This window comes from Oncorhynchus kisutch, linkage group LG12 (assembly GCF_002021735.2).
Source record: "Oncorhynchus kisutch isolate 150728-3 linkage group LG12, Okis_V2, whole genome shotgun sequence".
Classification (NCBI taxonomy): Eukaryota; Metazoa; Chordata; class Actinopteri; order Salmoniformes; family Salmonidae; genus Oncorhynchus; species Oncorhynchus kisutch.
Genome location: NC_034185.2, coordinates 13,902,054 through 13,925,460, shown reverse-complemented (window position 1 = coordinate 13,925,460; position 23,407 = coordinate 13,902,054). Strand labels below are relative to the sequence as shown.

Here is a 23,407-nt window from a genome sequence, read left to right as displayed (position 1 = left end):
TTAAAATAAAGTGGTGATCCTAACTGACCTAAAACAGGGAATTGTTACCAGGATTAAATGTCAGGAATTGTGTAAAACTGAGTTTAAATGTATTTGGCTAAGGTGTATGTAAACATCCGACTTCAACTGTATGTAAGAGCAATTTATTTTCGTGAATAGGATGGTGACCCTAATAAAGTGGCAACTGAGTGACAATATCACAAACAACCCCTTTTTAGCAGTGTCTGTCTGTTATACATTTGATCAGTAGGTATAATGGTAAATCTGATCCACAAGGTCCTCATAGGATCAATTAGCCTTTTAAAATGATAAACTTGAATTAGCTAACACAATGTGCCATTGGAACACAGGAGTAGGTTGCTGATAATGGGCCTCTGTATGCCTATGTAGATATTCCCCCCAAAATCTGCCATTTCCAGCTACAAGTAATTTACAACATTAACATTGTCTACACTGTATTTCTGATCATTTTGATCTTATTTTCATGGACAAAAAAACATGCTTTTCTTTCAAAAACAGTGACCCTAAACTTTTGAATGGTAGTGTACGTTATGGTTCACTCTTAGTTGTCCTTATCTCCACTGTGGAAGGTCCATGTTGATCCATCCACCTGTCTTTTTTGTTAGTCAGGCCTGACCCCTTCATCCCATAGTTTTTTCCTGTAATTTAATATGACTGAAGATGCAGAATCTTATGCCAGGTCCCTTCTAATAGGGTACAACAGACTGGTTTGAACTTTGGTTTGAACATGCACTCTAGACGGACTACATTCCCTCTATCAAATCAAAACTGGAATTTTTACTCTCAACAAAAGGTTGTGAAAGTATGCTATACATTTATAGAATAAATCATACCTAGTTTGATTCTTCTGTCATAATCTGTGAAAAGGTTATTGATTCATATAGCTTTAAATGACATTTTATAGATGTTATGTATTTCTATCAAATCAGAACTAGAATGTTTACTCAAATAAAATGTTGTAAAAGTTTATACCGCTTTTAATGGCATTCTGTAGATTATGTATTTTTATCAAATCAAAACTGGAATTTGTATTAAATTTGTATTCAAAACAAAGGTTGTAAAAGTATGCTAGACATTTATAGAATAAATCATTCCAGATATTCTGTCATTCTGTCAAATGTGTTAAAGTATAAACTGGGTGAGGTCGAGCCCTGAATGCTGATTGGCTGACAGCCATGGTATATCAGACCGTATACCATGGGAATGACAAAGCATTTATTTTTACTGCTGTAATTACATTGGTAACCAGTTTTTAATAGCAATAAGGCACATCAGGGGTTTGTGGTATATGGCCAACTCCGCTTTGCGTCGTGCTATGAACAGCCCTTAGCCATGGTATATTGGCCATATACCACATCCCGTTGTGCGTTATTGCTGAATTGTAACAACTTCATTAACTGAGATAAAGACTTGCATCCCAAATTGAACCCTATTGTGGGCTCTGGTCAAAAGCAGTGCACTATATAGGGCAAAGGGCTCAGATCAAAAGCAGTGCACTATATAGGGCAAAGGACTCAGATCAAAAGTTGTGCACTGTATAGGGCAAAGGGCTCAGATCAAAAGTTGTGCACTGTATAGGGAATAAGGTGACATTTTGGATACAACCAAGATATGGCAGAGAGAATATTATCTATCCCACATTCGGATGTTACGTTTCAGTGAATAGTTTTGACCTTGGTTGCTATACTTAGACCATTTTACATTGAAAAGTATATTTGTTCTGTGATACAAAGTAAACAATGACATCAGATATGAGAAACACATGATGTTGTTGTTCTCAGAATAGCCTTTATTCACTTTACAAATAGGTATCCACCAAACAGCTCCCAGTTGATGCTATTAATTTAGGCCTAAATACAAACAATCAGTGAATTGTCAATTATATGGTGCCTTACATGTTCAATGAGTGTCCCGAGTCCACAATCTATGGGTTTCAGACAACTTAGCATTTTTTTTTGTTCTTCCCAATTTCCCCCCCACAGTCTTGAATAAACAGGTGAGGGACAGTGATGGTAGGTGTAGTATACTATAGGGTTAGGGTTTGAGTTAGTTACTATAGGCAGATGGGTAATATACCATGGCAGTTTTTTGTTCACTTCTTGGCCACTAAAGCAGTGTTTCCCAACACCCCCAACAGCACACATTTTTATTGTAACCACAGACAGGAACACCTTATTCATTTGTCAACTAATCATCAAGCCCTCAATGAGTTGAATGAGGTGTGTTTGTCAAGGTCTACAACTAAACTGTGTAGTGTTGGGGGTCCTGGAGGACCAGGGTTGGGAAACACTGCACTAAAGGTATGGCTAGGGGACTATCCCCGATATCACAAGACTGATAGTATAGAGATGCCAAGTGACGCCACCACTGACTCATATAGTTGTTGACACAGTCCCTTGGCCAGACTAAGATTACAATGACACTACAGGGTATAACCTGGGGTGAGCATGTTGACTGGAATTAGCTACTTTTCACCATGGTTACATGCTGATTGACGTTCTTTTTGGAATGCAGTTTTGAGATTGCAGAGGCATGTGTGTGTGTGTTTGTGTGGGTGTGCGAGAGAGGGGAGTGTGGGTCAGGAGGCTATTCGAGGTCATGACTATAGAAAGACCCTGGAAAGCCAGTGTGGTCACTCCCCCGTAGCAAGGAGTCTGCTTTCCAGCCAATGACTTGGCAATGTTGTTGTGGCCATAGAAATAGAATGACCCATTATGGCCTCATTGACTTGAATCGGGACATCCTTCTAGGAATTGTATTTCTATGGTTGTGGCAATGTTCTACTTTGGCTATAGTGATGGCAATAGGCGATGTTCTGTGGCTGGATCGAGGCATAGATCGAGGCATTGTTGAAACTGGGCTGTCGTGAAAAAAGACAAGACTTATAATTGGCAGTAAATGTATGGTTGAATGAACAATTGTGTACACTATTGAAAATTATTTATATAAGGTATATGAGACAGGTAGTTGCTATGTTCCATAGACAGACACTGCACTCTAGTGGACAAATTCAAACAAAACATTTGGACACTGGTAAGAGCTTCGGCACTCGCAAACAAATACAGTATAATAATCAGGATCGAAATAAAAATCAATAAAGCACTTTCTGGAGATCTATGAAGGCATCATTCATAAATTATTATAAAGTCAAAGTCTATGTAAAGCAAAAACTGAAAGTGAATTCTCACAATGTGATGATGAGTGTTGGCAAGGCCTCCAGATGATGATGCTACCACTAGATCGTTTTCAGGCTAATCCCAGATCTGTTTGTGCTGTTTGGCATGACAATGACCAGAAGAGTGGGCAAGACAGCATGAACAGATCTGGGACCAGGCTTATAGTTAGTATCATCATTATAAACCCCCAGACTAGGGGAAACTGTAATACTGATAGCTGCTTTTTTGCAGCCTTTGACAGTTCAAAATAATACCATGGCTGGTAACATGACTGCCCAAACCCACCAAAAGGAGTCATCTGAGTAAGATAAAGAGCGTCAACAGAGTGAGTAGGTTTGGACACTGAAATGATCTACCTCTGTCACATTGCCGAGTCAGTGTTGTAAATCAAATGACTGGGTTCGAAAGCTGGGTCTCCGGCGCACCACAAGACTGTGTTAGCCCTTCGAGCCAAAACCTAGGCATTCGTTTTGGGGAGCTGACACAAGTCTTCCGGTCTCAGGCAAGTCACAAATAGTGGATTTCATGATATATGGGACTCTCTTTCATTATCATATTACATAGTTTACAGTTAATTATTTTGTCATGTTTCATTGCCCCAAGGGATCCATCCCTCTTTCAAACAGAAAACCACCAGAGAAATATGTGCTGAACTGACCCTCGTCCATAGAGGGGGGAAATAGGAGGGGAAGAGGACATTAACAAGCAATTGGTGTCAGAGTCACACTTTAGGACTAGTGTGTGTACCATTGGAGAGGGGACTGCGGGGTGGAAAGGACAGGAAAGAAGGAGAAGGGTACACACATATTCCTGGCCCTCCGTCAGACAGAACAATTTAAAAAGACAAACTCCTCCTGAAGCCTGAGCCCCTGTTAGCCAGGTAACCCAAAACCAGAGTAGGAGAGTCAGTGTGGGATATGGGGGAGAGGAACAATGTGGCTCTTTGTGTGGAGCCGGGCAGAGAAAACAAACCATTTCCCCAGGAAAGAGATCAGGTTCAGTCTCCATTGGAGAAGACCACACAAGGCTGCTGATTGTAGCCTAGCAGCCTACCATCTAGTGCAGTGTAGAGCCCCTGACTATGGCTGAGGATTGTATCTGGGAACTGGGCTGAGTGGGCTCTTTGGGCTGGCTTCATAGGCTCCTGGACTATGGGAGAGATCAGAGATGGAATTGTCTGTCCCTTGGGAAGGTCCAGAAATGCCACATAAAGGTACATACAGCGTGCATATACACACACACACACACACACACACACACACACACACACACACACACACACACACACACACACACACACACACACACACACACACACACACACACACACACACACACACACACACACTCTTGTGCTGTGAATGTACTGGAAGTGCACATGGACTGCTTCTCCCATTGGACTGCTTCTCCCATTGGACTGCTTCTCCCATTGGACTGCTTCTCCCATTGGACTGCTTCCTTGATTGGCACGTCGGGGTCAGAAGAAGGGTGGAGTTGATCTCCCAGGTGGCTGAGTAATGGGTTGGAGGGAGGGCGTTGGTGCTGGTGATGTACCCAAGAGGGCGGGGCACTGGATCTGGTACCGCTGTACATTACATACAGAGAGAGAGAAAGAGGAAAACGGAGAGAGAAACACAGGGAGAGGCAGGGATGAGAGCGAGAAAGAGGAAAACGGAGAGAGAAACACAGGGAGAGGCAGGGATGAGAGCGAGAAAGAGGAAAACGGAGAGAGAAACACAGGGAGAGGCAGGGATGAGAGCGAGAAAGAGGAAAACGGAGAGAGAAACACAGGGAGAGGCAGGGATGAGAGCGAGAAAGAGGAAAACGGAGAGAGAAACACAGGGAGAGGCAGGGATGAGAGCGAGAAAGAGGAAAACGGAGAGAGAAACACAGGGAGAGGCAGGGATGAGAGCGAGAAAGATGTCCATTTCAGTTCCATTTACATCCATATTACAGTCTGCCATCTATCAATCTGCAGTCTATCAATCCTCCCTTCCTTAATCCACCCAGTCACTGTGAGAATGAGGTTTAGGGCACTATCAAACCAAGAACATCTGTGCTGAACACATGCATACACACACATATATACATGCACACACACACACACACACACACAAACATACACGCACGCACAGACACACACCACACACACACAAACAGCTTTGTTTTCGTGAATTTGCAGGACTTTTTGGGGAGTAAAAATGCACATGCGGACAAGAGCACACACACGCACATACATGTACACGCACACACACACACACACACGCACATACATGTACACGCACACACACACACACATGTACACGCACACACACACACGCACATACATGTACACGCACACACACACACACACACACACACACACACGCACATACATGTACACGCACACGCACGAGGGGCCAAGAAGCCATTGCTCTCTGCACTCTCTAACTCTACTGCCTGTGTCCCTCTCCGTTTTAGTTTCAAACGCTCTGCAAAAACCAATGTGGAGGGATCCATTTCCGCATGGCAATAAAATAGCCCAAATAAAGGCAGGGAAAACTGAGACGAAACCGGCCTATTTCCTGAGGTGAAATCCTCCAATCCTCCAGTTGGCCTGTTGATTCTGTCAGAGCTAAAATACTTTAAATGTTTTTTTAAAGAATACTTTTAGCAGTGAACACAATGGAACTAGATAACCATATTCCCCTTGGCGCTGAGAGGTGCTAAACTAAAATCAGTCGACTATGAACGCAGCCCAGCTCCCATTACACACGGGCACGCGTGCACGTATGTACACACACACACACCGGCTCCCCTTACATAGAACACCAAGCAATAAATCCGTCTGCGCAATGCTGGCAACACACTATGATTTTCATATGTATTGGTTACTAAGGGAAACGGAGGACCGCGCAAAACCACAACAAATGACAAAGGGTGAAGCAGGGACATCGTTCTCTGCAAAAGCAAATCGTTTAATACTTCTGGCATGTCGTTGTTGGGAGTATACGTTAAACCAGTTAAATCCAGTTATGGGGTTATGTGTCACTCTCTGCCAATAGCCATCTTTTATTAAGATGACCCTTGACCTTTCAAGGTTTTTGATATGCGATGGGAAAGGGGAGTAAGTAGAGGTAACTGGAAATGAAAACCTTTTCGGTCATCATGTGTACATTAAGCCCACGATGTAAAACTGAAACATGAGCACATAATCACACACAGCTCTGGGTGGCAACGGGACCATTTGAATGAACAATCTGGAAAGGGGAACACGGAGAACAATCTGATTGGTTGAAAGTAAGGAGGGTTCCAATCTGATTGGTCGTTAGGGTTGTCACTGTAATGTACTGTATATCTTCCATAGAACATCTGGTTCAATGGAAGAAGAAGAAGAAGCTGTGAGGAGAGAGAAGGAAATGGGAGATGAGAGGAAAGGAGAAGAGAAGAGAGAGGAGAGGAGGGAAGAGAAGAGGAGAAAGTAGAGAGGAGAGGAGAAAAGAATGAGAAGAGGAGAGAAGAAGAGAGGAGAGGGGCGAGGAGGAGAGGGGGGAGAGAGAAGATGAGAGAATGCTACTTAATGAGAGGAGAAGATTCCACACCACTATACCGAGAGCCGGGGCCTGGGCCAGTCATTATGATGACACACGGAGCCGGATCTCTCCGGTTCTACTGCTCCGTTTTCTGAAGCCCCAGAGCTCTATCACTGAGGGCTGGCTCTCATATTCACAGCACACAAACATCCACAGTGCCGCCAAGTCTGACGATCGCCACTGTCTCCACGACAACACCAGAAAGACGGCTGGGGCAGAAGAGTGGAGGCTCATAGGAGAAAATAATATCACCGCGTGGTGTGTTTGGTGAGCTGCTGACCAGTGGACCTCACTCAGACACACTCAAACATACTTTCTCACCAGACCTGGGTTCAAAACGGATTTGAATGCAGCACTGTTTGATTGAACTTGTACGGTGCAATGGAGACACACACACACACACACACACACAGGTCACACAATATGCGCATGGCCACTAAAGAGAATGGCGCCAAAGAGAGAGAATCTCAGTAACTTGGCACTCCTCACAACTCTAGGGTTACAGCTAGGCCAGAGGAAGGGGCAGACAGACAGACAGCTCTAGGGTTATAGCTAGGCCAGAGAAAGGGGCAGACAGACAACTCTAGGGTTATAGCTAGGCCAGAGGAAGGGGCAGACAGACAGCTCTAGGGTTATAGCTAGGCCAGAGGAAGGGGCAGACAGACAACTCTAGGGTTATAGCTAGGCCAGAGGAAGGGGCAGACAGACAACTCTAGGGTTATAGCTAGGCCAGAGGAAGGGGCAGACAGACAACTCTAGGGTTATAGCTAGGCCAGAGGAAGGGGCAGACAGACAACTCTAGGGTTATAGCTAGGCCAGAGGAAGGGGCAGACAGACAACTCTAGGGTTATAGCTAGGCCAGAGGAAGGGGCAGACAGACAACTCTAGGGTTATAGCTAGGCCAGAGGAAGGGGCAGACAGACAGCTCTAGGGTTATAGCTAGGCCAGAGGAAGGGGCAGACAGACAACTCTAGGGTTATAGCTAGGCCAGAGGAAGGGGCAGACAGACAACTCTAGGGTTATAGCTAGGCCAAAGGAAGGGACAGACAGACAGACAGACAGACAGACAGACACAGACAACTCTAGGGTTATAGCTAGGCCAAAGGAAGGGGCAGACAGACAGACAGACAGCTCTATGGTTATAGCTAGGCCAAAGGAAGGGGCAGACAGACAGACATACAGCTTTAGGGTTATAGCTAGGCCAGAGGACCAGACAGACAGACCGACAGCTCTAGGGTTATAGCTAGGCCAGAGGAAGGGGCAGACAGACAGACAGACAGCTCTAGGATTATAGCTAGGCCAGAGGACCAGACAGACAGACAGCTCTAGGGTTATAGCTAGGCCAGAGGACCAGACAGACAGACAGACAGCTTTAGGGTTATAGCTAGGCCAGAGGAAGGGGCAGACAGACAGACAGCTTTAGGGTTATAGCTAGGCCAGAGGAAGGGGCAGACAGACAGCTCTAGGGTTATAGCTAGGCCAGAGGAAGGGGCAGACAGACAACTCTACGGATACAGCTATGCCAGAGGAAGGGGCAGACAGACAGACAGACAGCTCTAGGGTTATAGCTAGGCCAGAGGAAGGGGCAGACAGACAACTCTACGGATACAGCTATGCCAGAGGAAGGGGCAGACAGACAGACTGACTGACAGCTCTACGGATACAGCTAGGCCAGAGGAAGGGGCTGACAGACAGACAGCTCTAGGGTTATAGCTAGGCCAGAGGAAGGGGCAAACAGATAGACAGCTCTAGGGTTATAGCTAGGCCAGGGGAAGGGGCAGAGCATAGAGAAAGTGAGAGTCATTTTGAAAAGGCATCACCTAATCAGGCAGGGCCTGTGACAGTGCTTTGTTTGGATGTCTGCTTGCTTCCTACGGGGTTCTCTCCCTCTCTGTCTGTGTGTGTGTGTGTGTGTGTGAATGTTGGTGATAGAGTGAAACAGTTAATTGTGTGCCTTCTAATCTTATTTCATCTTTATGAAAGTTCCTTTACCTAATTTTCACGTCTTCTGTCTTTCTCATTCCGATTCCTCTCTAACATCGCCATTGCGTTAGTGTCCCAAAAACCTGTTGTAACAAGAGACACCTACCTCCCTTCCCTACTTGATCTGATCTCGGATGCGGAGGCACCGTCTCTTCAGAGCAGGCTCCATATCCCCAGGCCCAGCCACACTCGGTGGGCATAGTAGAACACCCTTGTCCCTAAGCTTGGGCAGGAGGAGAGTGGTGGGGGTGTTGGTGGGGGCACCGCCCGTTCTGGTGGGTGTAAGGTTGGGGGTGGGCAGGGCATAGGCATGGTCCTCATCTGGGACGTGGGGGTCCTCGGCGTCGCCAGCGGCCGAGGGCCCCTCTGATTGGCTGGTGGGGATGGATGGAAGCTGGACCTGTCCATTGGAGCAGCTGTTCTCTTTGACTGCCTCTAGCTCACTGAGGGCGGCGTCAGGGCCAAGAGGCGGGGCCTCTCTCTGAGACTGGGAGGAGTCTGGGCTGGGAGCAGGATCGGGGGATGATGACGGTGTTGTTTGTTTGGGGACGTCTGGGAGTGTTGAGGGGGAGGGGGTGGCGGTATCGCAGGGAGGGCTGCTGCATTCCCCTCTGGGAGTTGGTGGGGTGTCTGAGGGGGGTCGTATGTTAGGGCTCTGGGGGTAGGCGGTGTTGTGCAGAAGAGGGGATGACTGGGTTAGTGGAGGGGTGGGTTTGATAATGTCATGGTGGTGGTTGTGGTGGTCCACTCTGGTATCCACCAGCCTGGTGCCTTGCCCCATTCCGGGCTCACCCGGACCCGACAGGTCCACCACTCCGTGGGGGTTGGGCTCCAGTTTGACCGGGGTCCTCTGGAGCACTCTCTGGATGACCTGCCTCTCTGGCTGCTGCTGCTGGCTCAGCTTAAAGTCTGACAGCCCCTCAATCACTGAGGTGGAAGATGGGGAAGCATCGTAGCGAGCCCTGGGGGAGGACACTGCACTGTGAGGGATCGACATGGGTGACTGAGCCTGCCTCTCTAACTTCACCCAATCTGTGATGTCCCTTCTGGGGTGGTCTGAGGGTGAGGGGAGACCCTGGTTGGTGGATCTACCCAATCTGTTGGCCGCCAAGCTCTTGGGAGAAGGCAAATTGACACCCCTGGAGCGTCCCCCCTCTATCCCCTCCGGCACGGGCTGGATAACCCCACTGTGGGGGACCCCTGGGGCTTCTGGAGGAGCAGATTTAGGGGGTATGGGTATTGGGATAGGGATGGGGATGGGGACTGGGATTGGTACAATGATGGGGTAGGGCACCAGGACCGTGGGCTGGGGGAAGAAGGGGCCTAAAGACGGCCATCCCCCGAAGTTCATCATAGGGAGCATGGGCACGGGGCCACGGAGCCCCATCATGTTGATAGGGGGGGAGTGCAAGCCTGGGAAGTAGGCCCCTGGGTAGGGGTGTATTCCGGGTGGGTTCATGGAGGTGGCCGATGGGGGCTGGAGGTGGGGTTGGTGGGGGTGATGGGGGGAGTGAGGGGGAGGCTGGTGGATGGGGCTGGAAGGGGGGCCAGGGTGGCCCCTGGGGGGGTTGGCCAGGGGGCTCTTCAGGCCCTGGGCGTGGAGAGGGGGCCGGATGAAGGGCAGCGGGATCTGAGGCATGGCCTTGTGGTGCTCCATGGGGGGGTGAGGAGGGTGGGGGGCGGGGTGGTGGCTCGCTACCTGCGCGGGTGGTGGCAGGACGTGCCTCTCCAGGTGCCTCAGTCCTGAAATGTTAACCTTCAATGACGAAGATGACGCCTCGGATGGAGACACAGTCCTTGGTGCCACTGTACCATTGATCGGCGTCTGACCTTTGGGCGACCTGGTCGTCCCCCTCACGTCCCCAGCATTGCTGCTCCACGATTCAGGGGTCAGGAGCTTCTGGTTCTGGACCCCTCCGGTGGACTCGGGTCTCCCCTCCTGGGTTGGTCTTCCTGGGCTGGAGCTGGTGAGAGTGGCCCTGGCCTCTCTGTAGAACACATCCATCTTGTACTGGTTCAGACACTTGGTGCTGCAAAACTGGAGCCGCTCCTCACCGGCGCCAAAGTCCAGGTACTCTTTGGTGTGGCGGACGTGCTTGCACCAGTTGCACACCTGCGGTACAGGCGAGAGAGACTGTGAAGAGTTACTTAAGTGACATGTGAAAAGGAAAACGCAAATGACTGGTGTCTATATGTCGTAGAGATGGTAATATAAAATATGGAATATTCTATATGACAGTATTGTGAAAAGCTGCTTCATTCACAAAGCTTGTAAAGGCATAGTTCAGAGATTTTTACAAATGTTGACATTTATTAATTTTTTTTACCTTGAAAGAAGTCTATGGCCAAGGAGTGACTGCAATCCATTCTGATTTTGTTAACCTAGCCACTTCCAACAATTAGCATTTTGGGACAAATTCCCCATGTAAATCAATCTCCCCCGTTCAGCATGTGTTAAATGTCATGACCAAATCATATTAAATTGATTGTGTTATTTTGAGCTGATTTGGGCATGAAAAATAATCCATGCTAACAGGCGAGATTAAATTACATGGCTAATGTTGCTAATTGTTGGCAAAGGTAAGGAAACAAATATGGAAATACTATATGTAACATCCCTGAACTATCCCTTTAAAGGGCGGTTTCACAGACCCACAGTTAAGCCTAGTCGTAGACTAAAAAGCAAACTCAATGGAGAATCTCCATCAATAATTATTTTTAGTCTAGGACTAGGCTTAATCGGTGTCCTAGAATCTGCCCCTTAATCTGTATCCTAGAAACTGCCCCTTAATCTGTGTCCTATAAACTGCCCCTTAATCTGTGTCCTATAAACTGCCCCGTAATCTGTGTTTTAGGAACTGTTCCCTAATCTGTGTCCTAGAAACTGTCCCTTAATCTGTGTTCTAGAAACTGCCCCTTAATCTGTGTCCTAGAAACTGCCCCTTAATCTGTGTTTTAGGAACTGTTTCCTAATCTGTGTCCTAGAAACTGTCCCTTAATCTGTGTCCTAGAAACTGCCCCTTAATCTGTGTCCTGGAAACTGCCCCTTAATCTGTGTCCTGGAAACTGCCCCTTAATCTGTGTCCTGGAAACTGCCCCTTAATCTGTGTCCTGGAAACTGCCCCTTAATCTGTGTTTTAGGAACTGTTCCCTAATCTGTGTCCTAGAAACTGTCCCTTAATCTGTGTCCTAGAAACTGCCCCTTAATCTATGTCCTGGAAACGGCCCCTTAATCTGTGTCCTGGAAACGGCCCCTTAATCTGTGTCCTGGAAACGGCCCCTTAATCTGTGTCCTGGAAACGGCCCCTTAACCTGTGTCCTGGAAACGGCCCCTTAACCTGTGTCCTGGAAACTGTCCTTTAATCTGTGTCCTAGAAACTGCCCCCATAATCTGTGTCCTGGAAACTGCCCCTTAATCTGTGTCCTGGAAACTGCCCCTTAATCTGTGTCCTGGAAACTGCCCCCATAATCTGTGTCCTGGAAACTGCCCCCATAATCTGTGTCCTGGAAACTGCCCCTTAATCTGTGTCCTGGAAACTGCCCCTTAATCTGTGTATTAGGAGCTGTCCCCTAATCTGTGTCCTAGAAACTGCCCCTTAATCTGTGTCCTAGAAACTGCCCCTTAATCTGTGTATTAGGAACTGTCCCCTAATCTGTGTCCTAGAAACTGCCCCTTAATCTGTGTCCTGGAAACTGCCCCTTAATCTGTGTCCTGGAAACTGCCCCTTAATCTGTGTCCTGGAAACTGCCCCTTAATCTGTGTCCTGGAAACTGCCCCTTAATCTGTGTCCTGGAAACTGCCCCCATAATCTGTGTCCTGGAAACTGCCCCCATAATCTGTGTCCTGGAAACTGCCCCTTAATCTGTGTCCTGGAAACTGCCCCTTAATCTGTGTATTAGGAGCTGTCCCCTAATCTGTGTCCTAGAAACTGCCCCTTAATCTGTGTCCTAGAAACTGCCCCTTAATCTGTGTATTAGGAACTGTCCCCTAATCTGTGTCCTAGAAACTGCCCCTACATGTTTTGAAGTAGCTCTCAAAGACAAACATGCATTAATGCATAACTAGTCTTTGAGCTAAACTATTTATATTATATTTCTACGAAGTGGATTGTGTTTTGTTCTTACTCTGGCCCCTCCACTGTTCAGCACGAGTCGTGGTGAATCATCAGCATGGGTGTGTTGGGGGGACCTCTCCCCTACATGGAGGTCCTCATCCCGGGCCTGACGGAGTGGGGCAAAGCTGCATCATTATACACTTAAAACAAACTATCAAGAGCTGGGTCATGTTCATTAGGCACCAAACTAGCTGGATTTGTCTAATAGCAAAACATTCATTTTCGATCTCTGTTGCAAAACATTGTGTGCCCTAATGAACAGGACACCGGATTGTGTTAAAGCTGTTTCAGAGTAGAGCCTGGATTCAGTAGTATCCACTATGGGATTTAAGCATCAAGTGTTGATGAAGTAGCAGTTGCTTTAAATCATCAAGGCTCCCGTGGTTGGTCATTAAAACAAACTTACATAACCAATCCCAAAATAACCACTGCACAATTTGCCTTGTCATAGGGGTTCAAAGTAACAGAGTACATTGACCTATGGGCTTTGAGGTCACTGAAACAAAGGGACTGTTTTTAAAAAGTTTTGGTAACATTTTGGAATGTTTCAGTAAGATAAAGTAGATGACAAGCCTGAACCCTCATTTTATTCTCAATGGTCCCTTCTTTGTGACCCATTGAGACGTGTGGAGTTACGAAACATGAAGCAGATGCAGGTAAGGTATGCACTGAAAGTGGACACCTCACCCCCAGGCCCTCTGCCCTTCTCCCTCCAAGTAACAAGCAGGGACAAGCCAACGGCCACAGTTCCATCCCCACTTCCACCAACTAAAGGGTTTGTTGCAGGTAGGCAGCAGACGACCCCCCCCCCCTCCACCTTTTCCCTCCCTGTCTGTTGTCGTGTGAATAAAACTTAGCGCGGCAAAACAACAGGAACGGTGAAAGGGGATAGCCTAGCCTGACACCCCCGCGCCTCTAAGAGAGGGTATCCATGTCTTGGATGGAGGGTGAAAAATTGTGGTAATGTGTATAGGAGTGGAGCTGTGTATAGGAGTGGAGTTCTGTATAGGAGTGGAGTTGTGTATAGGAGTGGAGTTGTGTATAGGAGTGGAGTTGTGTATAGGAGTGGAGCTGTGTATAGGAGTGGAGCTGTGTATAGGAGTGGAGCTGTGTATAGGAGTGGAGCTGTGTATAGGAGTGAAGTTGTGTTTAGGCACTGCTTCCCTGATGCTTCCCGATCCTCCAGACCCAAGCCACATTATGACTGGCCCTTCCTCCATTAAGCCGTAACTGATACTAACTAAGTGTCCTCTGCAAACGTTGACCCCTTCCCACCCTCAAAACACTGGCCTGTCCATAAAAAAAACACTGCGTGTGTGTGTGTCATTTTCTCCATCTGAACTGCTGCAGTTGACAAGTCAGTTTTGTCTGACCTAAAATTGTCCCATTGATTCCAAGTTGAAATAAGGTTGAACCAAGGTTGAATCCCTCACCTTGTTGCGTTTGAAGTAGGCCCGTCGGCAGGCGGCGAAGCACTTCTCACTACAGAAGCTCTTCAGCTCGGTGCCCATACAGAGAGAGTAGCGCTTCACCCCTTCCTTCTGACACCACACACACACTATCTGCACATTCTGCACGTCTTCCACTGTGGACAGAGCCAAAGGGGAGAGGAATCAACATCAACATGTGAAGTGTGTTTGATGATGAAGATGCGGATTTAAGGAGTTTGTGAGTGTTGAAGAACCGTAGGCTACGTATGGTAGTGATGATGATGATGATGATGTGTGAGTGTTGAAGAACCGTAGGCTCATATGGTAGTGATGATGATGTGTGAGTGTTGAAGAACCGTAGGCTACATATGGTAGTGATGATGATGATGATGATGATGATGTGTGAGTGTTGAAGAACTGTAGGCTACATATGGTAGTGATGATGATGATGATGTGTGAGTGTTGAAGAACCGTAGGCTCAAATGGTAGTGATGATGATGATGATGTGTGAGTGTTGAAGAACTGTAGGCTACATATGGTAGTGATGATGATGATGTGTGAGTGTTGAAGAACCGTAGGCTCATATGGTAGTGATGATGATGATGATGTGTGAGTGTTGAAGAACTGTAGGCTACATATGGTAGTGATGATGATGATGATGATGTGTGAGTGTTGAAGAACCGTAGGCTCATATGGTAGTGATGATGATGATGATTTGTGAGTGTTGAAGAACCGTAGGCTACGTATGTTAGTGATGATGATGATGATGATGATGATGATGATGTGTGAGTGTTGAAAAACTGTAGGCTACATATGGTAGTGATGATGATGATGATGATGTGTGAGTGTTGAAGAACTGTAGGCTACATATGGTAGTGATGATGATGATGTGTGAGTGTTGAAGAACCGTAGGCTCATATGGTAGTGATGATGATGATGATGTGTGAGTGTTGAAGAACTGTAGGCTACATATGGTAGTGATGATGATGATGATGATGTGTGAGTGTTGAAGAACCGTAGGCTCATATGGTAGTGATGATGATGATGATTTGTGAGTGTTGAAGAACCGTAGGCTACGTATGTTAGTGATGATGATGATGATGATGATGATGTGTGAGTGTTGAAGAACTGTAGGCTACATATGGTAGTGATGATGATGATGATGATGTGTGAGTGTTGAAGAACTGTAGGCTACATATGGTAGTGATGATGATGATGATGATGTGTGAGTGTTGAAGAACCGTAGGCTACATATGGTAGTGATGATGATGATGTGTGAGTGTTGAAGAACCGTAGGCTACATATGGTAGTGATGATGATGATGATGTGTGAGTGTTGAAGAACCGTAGGCTACATATGGTAGTGATGATGATGATGATAATGATGTGTGAGTGTTGAAGAACCGTAAGCTACATATGGTAGTGATGATGATGATGATGATGATGATGATGTGTGAGTGTTGAAAAACTGTAGGCTACATATGGTAGTGATGATGATGATGATGATGTGTGAGTGTTGAAGAACCGTAGGCTACATATGGTAGTGATGATGATGATGTGTGAGTGTTGAAGAACCGTAGGCTACATATGGTAGTGATGATGATGATGATGTGTGAGTGTTGAAGAACCGTAGGCTACATATGGTAGTGATGATGATGATGTGTGTGTTGAAGAACCGTAGGCTACATATGGTAGTGATGATGATGATGATGTGTGAGTGTTGAAGAACCGTAGGCTACATATGGTAGTGATGATGATGATGATGATGTGTGAGTGTTGAAGAATCGTAGGCTACGTACGGTAGTGATGATGATGAGTGTAACAGGGGTGATTTAGTGAACCACACCTGTGTGATGACGAACCTTGCCTGAGACCTGAAGACTTGTGTTAGCTTCCTGAATAATGTCTAGACTTTAGCTAGGCAGGCTAAAACACTTTGTGATGTGCAGGAGACATGGGTTCTAACCCAGTTGATCACACAAAGGGTGTGTGTTTGCATATGCTCAGTAGATGTGTGTGTGTGTGTGTGTGTGTGTGTGTGTGTGTGTGTGAGAGAGATTTTTTCAGGCCTGTCCCTACCTGCCGATGGCTTTATAAGCGGAACAATTACGGGGGCACTCTTTTGCTCCTTAGGGCTGGTCAGAGAGGAGGAACCGGGGGAGGAAGAGGGGACTCTGGATGATTCTCTCTCTCCACTCCTCATGGCCAGTGTCATGGGGCTGTCTAGGCTCTTGGATTTGGGCACCGAGTTTTCTGGAAGGCACAGGATATCTAGGGTCACTTCAGAGTGAATTTATGTTCTTAACATACATATAAAGTCATGTAAAGTGCCAACAAAAATGGAATCTGAATTCAGTCAGTTTCTCTTGGCACCACAATTTAAATACAGATGTAGATTCAGCCTAAAGGGCATGGACAGAAAACAATGACATTGAAAACTGTAGAAAGAGAATAGTCCATCCACACAGGTTTACTGTAATGATAGTAAGTGAAACATAAGAAGGGTGAAAGAATATGTCTGGATTGAACAACCTCTATGTTCTGTTACTGGGTTACCTGTGAATTCCGTCTGACCTCTGTTAAATATGTTAGCTGTATTGTACAGATGCCCAGCAGGCAGCAAATGTTCAGTAGGCAGTAAACGTTTAGAAAGGGAGTGAAACAAGGATACTACCTTAACAAATGACCTTGGGTCGTGTTCAGTAGGCAGGAATCGTTTTGAAAAAGGAGGTACTACTTGAACTACCTGTTCAATTAAAACACAGATTTCCACTCTCCATTGCAAAGCGTTTTACTCCGGTGTGGCCTAGTGAACAGGGCCCTGGCCTTCCCTCACCTTTAAGAACTGAGACGTGCTGCTGGCGTCTCTCACGGTTGGGGTAGTTCCGTATCTCGGTGGCCTCGGAGTCTCTGAGCTCCAACTTGTCATAGCCGTACCAGCCTAGGAGCTCATTCATGGTGCTCTCTGCAAACGTCTAAAAGGAAAAATGGAAAATAAATCACTGAGCAACATTATAGGTTATGTCAGTCAGGGGACATGGCGGGAGACGGGACAACCGAGCCACTGCTTGCTAACTCTAAGCCAATGTGAAGTTCAGTTGTGAGTGACCTTACATCCGAGGTTTGTTAGTGGAACTTTTTATCCCACTCTTTAAATGTAACCAGAGCTTCCAGTCGCGAATCAATGTGCTGATTCTTTAGACTTCCAGACCAGCCCTGACTGGATGAAATGAGCAAGGGAACCCAGAAGAGTACAGTATGACTATTTTTCCATGATGTATTGCAGTTTGTTTACTCTTGCTAAATAGGAGATGGAAAAGTTTTCCAACCTAATACCAGTGTAAAATATATGAATCATTCTTTGTTTAGCTCTTTTAATTGGGGAAAAAAAGAGGCAAAATAAAGAAGTGTTCTCAGCAGATGTGTTGTGAAGTGAACATCCTGGCTTTTTAAACATTCCGACCATATGAAAGAAAACAACACAAAGGTCTCTCTCTCTTTTCATCCGCCCACCTCGTCTCCTCTGTGGCTTTGAGGCGAGTGGGGATTGGAGCAGAAATCCGATCTGAAATTAGCAGAAATCCGAGCAGGACACCTTACACCACCGCTAGGTCCCACGGTTCTCGGAAATGCCCTGCTCCTCTCCCAAGTGTCCAGCACTACGCAGTCCTTCCCTCCCCTGCTCCTCTCCCAAGGGTCCAGCAATACCCAGTCCCTCCCTCCCCTGCTCCTCTCCCAAGTGTCCAGCACTACGCAGTCCTTCCCTCCCCTGCTCCTCTCCCAAGGGTCCAGCACTACCCAGTCCCTCCCTCCCCTGCTCCTCTCCCAAGTGTCCAGCACTACCCAGTCCCTCCCTCCCCTGCTCCTCTCCCAAGTGTCCAGCACTCCCCAGTCCCTCCCTCCCCTGCTCCTCTCCCAAGTGTCCAGCACTACCCAGTCCCTCCCTCCCCTGCTCCTCTCCCAAGTGTCCAGCACTACCCAGTCCCTCTTTGTGTGTCCTCTCCCAAGTGTCCAGCACTACCCAGTCCCTCCCTCCCCTGCTCCTCTCCCAAGTGTCCAGCACTCCCCAGTCCCTCCCTCCCCTGCTCCTCTCCCAAGTGTCCAGCACTACCCAGTCCCTCCCTCCCCTGCTCCTCTCCCAAGTGTCCAGCACTCCCCAGTCCCTCCCTCCCCTGCTCCTCTCCCAAGTGTCCAGCACTACCCAGTCCCTCCCTCCCCTGCTCCTCTCCCAAGTGTCCAGCACTACCCAGTCCCTCCCTTCCCTGCTCCTCTCCCAAGTGTCCAGCACTACCCAGTCCCTCTTTGTGTGTCCTCTCCCAAGTGTCCAGCACTACCCAGTCCCTCTTTGTGTGTCCCCTCCCTCACCTGCCCTCTCCTCCCTCTGTCTCTCCCCTTGCCCCCTCCACCCGGCACCTTCCAGCCCTGATACCCGACACTGCACTCCCTCTCGGGTTTCAGCCTTTTCCAGTGTGGACAGTCTGCCTGTTGTAGTGTTACACCAGGGCTGTGGTACTGACTACACATTCTTCCCTCTGCTTTCCTCACTCTGACAGGGCCTCAAAGAAAAGGAATTGTGTGTGTCCCCAAGTGTGTGCGGGTGTGTTTGTGTGTATGTAGAGGTATCATATCCAGCTAAATATGCCTAACGATGAATAAAGTCAGGTATCTGGTGTCCGTGCTGTGCTACGGTCTGGCATGGAAGGAGTGGGTTTGACTGTGGTATTGAAATAGATCCCTTGACTAAGACAACACTGGACTGGACCGGAGCAGCCCACAGACAGACAGCTCCTGAAATCACTGTCTGTCTGTCTGTCTTCTATTTTGTCCATCTGTCTCTGAGAGTTCTATTTTGTCTGTCTGTCTCTGAGAGTTCTATTTTGTCTGTCTGTCTCTGAGAGTTCTATTTTGTCTGTCTGTCTCAGAGAGTTCTATTTTGTCTGTCTGTTTGTCTCTGAGAGTTCTATTTTGTCTGTCTGTCTGTGATCTGTCTGTCTGTCTGTGTGTGTCTGTCTGTTTCTCTGACTGTGTGTGTGTGTGTGTCTGTCTGTCTGTCTGTCTCTCTGATCTGTGTGAGAGTTAGACAAAATATATCTGTCCATCTGTCTTTCTTTATCTACCCTTCTCTATTTCATAATCACACACTTATACCACTGACCTTCAAGCCCAACAGCCCCAGTTCATTACCGCGGTCACCCAAGGCCTGTTTTGTAGATCCACGTGGCTCCCTGTAAGTCTGAGAATCACAAAGTAGTACTCTGCCTGTGCTGCCTGCATCCCGTGGGACTAGCCTAGTCTACATCAACAGTTCCATCAGGGCATGTCCTCCTATATTACATTGAATTCAGTGTTGTTTTGTCTCACTATTTTCTCATTAGGGAGAGACAGGAATTTTTTCTTTCTCCTCCCTGTGCTTTACTTCCCACAATGTTGTTATTGTTTCTTATTGGCAGTTCAGACAAACATTTGCTTTGTGAGAGTGACAAGCCCCACAGAAAGAACCCTGAGCAAAGGCAACAACGCAGGGCCGACCCCCAGATCCAGCTCAGATCCAGGTCGGGCTGACTTACATCAAGCACAGACAGCATTTAGCATGTTTTCATTCAAATGAGTTAAGTTGCAATTCTACACCACTCCCTGGATATCAAAAGCTACCATCCAAACCACTTACGCAAAAAGAGCACATTTCCTCTCACAAAACAAGACGATTGTTTACATTTAATTTAATGTTGAATTCACAATAGTTGACAACTCAACCAAATGTAAATCAAAACTAGACTTTGAACTGACATCTGTGCCCAGTGGCCAATGTCAGAACTCATAAAACTGAAGGCAGACTAAATGTGGGCTTGTAGCCTAGCCTACTACAAGACTTGCACTCTAGCAGTAGGACTGAAACCAATACCATCATATTAAATTTTGTTTTGAATTGGAATCACCAAAATAAAACAGTAGACATAGTTTCCATGAAACTGATTCTGAGTCACTTTCCAAGGGCACAATTACTACGGTTACCTGTTTAGGATCGGCCTACTGATCCTTTGCCCTAGCGGATATTCTTAAGTGATGTAACTATGTATGTTCGTTCGAATGTATTTATTTTTTACGTTACATTGTTGTAAACATGTAAACTAGCCTACTACAACAAGTGCGCGCACAACCGAAGCGGGGAAGAAGTAAAGTGTTCTTGCGGTTTGGTGGTGACGCACATCTGGAACACCACTGGACTTTGCTGCGCGAGGCTACGGATGGACTGACATGGCGTCACTACAGAAGGGCTACCTACCATTCAGTGGACACGACATCAAATATTAGATAACCTAAGAGTGACACTTTAATCAAACAGTCACACGTTTTCATTCCCTCAGAAAGCTATATTTCCCGACAGTCGGTTTATTGTGGCAAGGCCAGGTAATATAATATAGCTGTCTTATTTCATCATATGAAATTATCATCATTATCATTATTCATCATTATTTCGGAAGTATTCAATAATATAACGGCATTCAATTATAAGCAAATTAAATTGTGAAACAAATCGAAGTTTTCATGGCGTCTGTGAATGCCTCCAACTGTGTGATTAGTGCGCACGGAGCTCTCTCCCAATGCCTCAAAAGTCTCAATCTGCACTTTTATTTTTATCTCATCTTTATTTAACTAGGCAAGTCAGTTAGGAACAAATTATAATTTACAATGACGGCCTACCAAAAGGCAAAAGGCCTCCTGCGGGGACCGGGGCTGGGATTAAAAATCTAAATAAATTAAATAAAAATATAGGACAAAACACACATAACAAGAGAGACAACACAACACTACATAAAAAGAGACCTAAGACAACAACATAGCATGGCATGACTTAAGACTATTCACAAACAGAACACTGCTAAAAGAAAAAGCCAAATAAGTAATTTCCCCTCACCTTCATCTCTTGGTTGATCTCTCTCTTGACGGGGTGCGCGGGTTTCCTACTGCGTTTGTTTTCCGGCGGTCTCCCTTTCTCCATCTCTGGCATAGTTCTGACCGGCTCCGTGTCACTTCTTTGGCGTGCGACTGATAGAGCGCGTCACTCCGGGGCTAGTCAAGGCTAGTCAAGGTGCGGCGACAGAGAGCGAAAGCTGTCACTCTCGGTGACAGCGGCTGTCATTCCCAGACGTCTGCGTCGGTCATCTGGGGGAACCTTCCACTGACTCTCCACTGAACATGGGTGCTGTGGGCTGCTGCTGCCGCCCTACCGCCGCCGACTAACAACCCCTCTCTCTAAATCCCAGAGAGCAGGGAGGGGCCTCCGCGCTGTAACCCAACACCTGGCGGCCACCCCTCCCGAATCTCAACAGATACATTTCATGAGGAATGCAAAGACTGTTTTATCTGCGGGGAACACAGAACCAACACAGTCTATTATATTCCAGGATTTAAATAAAATAGATGAAAATCCCGCCTCGGTAAACGATACCACGGTAGAATGTTTTGGGGTTTCTCAAATTACATCTGTTTGATCAGAGCGAGAGGAACACAACGCCTGTGAAATGCTTACTTACAAACCCCTAACCAACAATGCAGTTCAAGAAATATAGTTAAGAAAATATTTACTAAATAAACTAAAGTAAAAAATGGTAAATAAATAAAAAATAAACACAAGAAAATTACATAACAATAAGTAGGTAATTTGTAATGTGACTATGTATAGATAATAAAAAGCAAGTAGCAGTAGTGTAAAAATGTAAATCGTATGGGTGGCCATTTGATTAATTGTGCAGCAGTATTATCTCATTCTGGGATATCCAAGGCCTGAGGTCATCTGCCTTTGGCTTAAGGGGCAGGAACCTGGATTCACCAAATAAATCAGAAATACAGACATTGTCATCCTACAAGAAACATGGTATAGAGGAAATGGACCCACTGGTTGCCCTCTAGGTTACAGACAGCTGGTAATCCCATCCACCAAACTACCAGGAGTAAAGCAGGGAAAGGACTCAGGGGGTAAGCTAATTTGGTATAGAGCAGACCTACCTCACTCTATTAAATTAATCAAAACAGGAACATTTCACATTTGGCTAGAAATTTAAAAGGAAATTATCTCAACAGAGAAAAATGTCCTGCTGTGCTACCTATATCCCCCCACTAGAATCTCCATACTTTAATGATGACAGTTTATCCATCCTGGAGGGGGAAATGAATCATTTCCAGGCCAAGTACATGTACTAGTCTGTGGCGACAAATTCCAGAACTGGACAAGAACCTGACACCCTCAGCACACAGGGGGACAACACCTACCTGGTGGTGACAGCCTTCCCTCCCCATACGCCCCCCTAGGCACAATTACGACAACATAACCAAGAAAAACAGGTCACAAATTCTGCAGTTCTGTCGCACACTGGGTATGTACATAGTCAATTGTAGACGTCGAGGGGACGCTTACAGTAGGTACACCTATAGCTCATCTCTTGGCAGTAGTACTGTAGACTACCTTATCACTGACCTCAACCCAGAGTCTCTCAGAGCATTCATAGTCATCCCACTGACATCCCTATCAGATCACAGCAAAATCAGTCGACTTAAACAGAGCAATAGTCAATTATGAGGCATCAAAGCCAAATAAACTGAATAAAATTAAGAAATGCTATAGATGGAAGGAAAGTAGTGTGGAAACATACCAAAAAAACAATTAGGCAACAACAAATTCAATCCCTTTTAATTTAACTAGGCAAGTCAGTTAAGAACAAATTCTTATTTACAATGAAAGCCTACCCCAGCGATACTGGGCCAATTGTGAGCCGCCCTATGGGACTCCCAATCACAGCCAGATGTGATGCAGCCTGGATTCAAACCAGGGACTGCAGTGACACATATTGCACTGAGATGCAGTGCCTTAAACCACTGCGCCACTCGAGAGCCCACTTGGGACAAGTATGGATAAATCACTTCTTCAATCTTTTAGACAACTTCCTGGACAAATCAAATCAAATTGATTTATATAGCCCTTCGTACATCAGCTGATATCTCAAAGTGCTGTACAGAAACCCAGCCTAAAACCCCAAACAGCAAGCAATACAGGTGTAGAAGCACAGTGGCTAGCAAAAACTCAAATGTTCATAAATGACCAGCATGGTCGAA

At 46.4% G+C, this 23,407-nt stretch overlaps 1 protein-coding gene across 2 annotated transcripts; it reads right to left on the bottom strand.

Moving 5' to 3' along the window:
- Positions 1–1,792: 1,792 nt before the first annotated feature.
- LOC109901329 (sine oculis-binding protein homolog) lies at positions 1,793–21,547 on the bottom strand. Of its 2 annotated transcripts, none has more exons than XM_031836921.1 (7): positions 21,213–21,547; positions 17,133–17,271; positions 16,376–16,549; positions 14,301–14,452; positions 12,878–12,973; positions 8,859–10,886; positions 1,793–4,782 (listed from the first exon to the last, which is right to left on the bottom strand). In XM_031836921.1, the coding sequence occupies exons 1-6, from the start codon at positions 21,303–21,305 to the stop codon at positions 8,868–8,870; spliced, it is 2,673 nt and encodes an 890-aa protein (XP_031692781.1). In that variant the 5' UTR covers positions 21,306–21,547; the 3' UTR covers positions 1,793–4,782; positions 8,859–8,867. The 2 variants fall into 2 exon arrangements, with proteins under 2 accessions (XP_031692781.1, XP_031692782.1); XM_031836922.1 differs by having other exon boundaries at positions 8,859–10,865.
- Between the last annotated feature and the right edge of the window lie 1,860 nt (positions 21,548–23,407).

Excerpts from the sequence above, each read along its gene's own strand:
- LOC109901329 (XM_031836921.1), bottom strand. The coding sequence starts at position 21,305 with ATGCCAGAGATGGAGAAAGGGAGACCGCCGGAAAACAAACGCAGTAGG. Across the intron at positions 17,272-21,212 it reads AGATCAACCAAGAGATGAAG|ACGTTTGCAGAGAGCACCAT; the intron begins GTGAGGGGAAAT and ends TTTTCCTTTTAG. Across the intron at positions 14,453-16,375 it reads GCTTATAAAGCCATCGGCAG|TGGAAGACGTGCAGAATGTG; the intron begins GTAGGGACAGGC and ends CTCTGTCCACAG.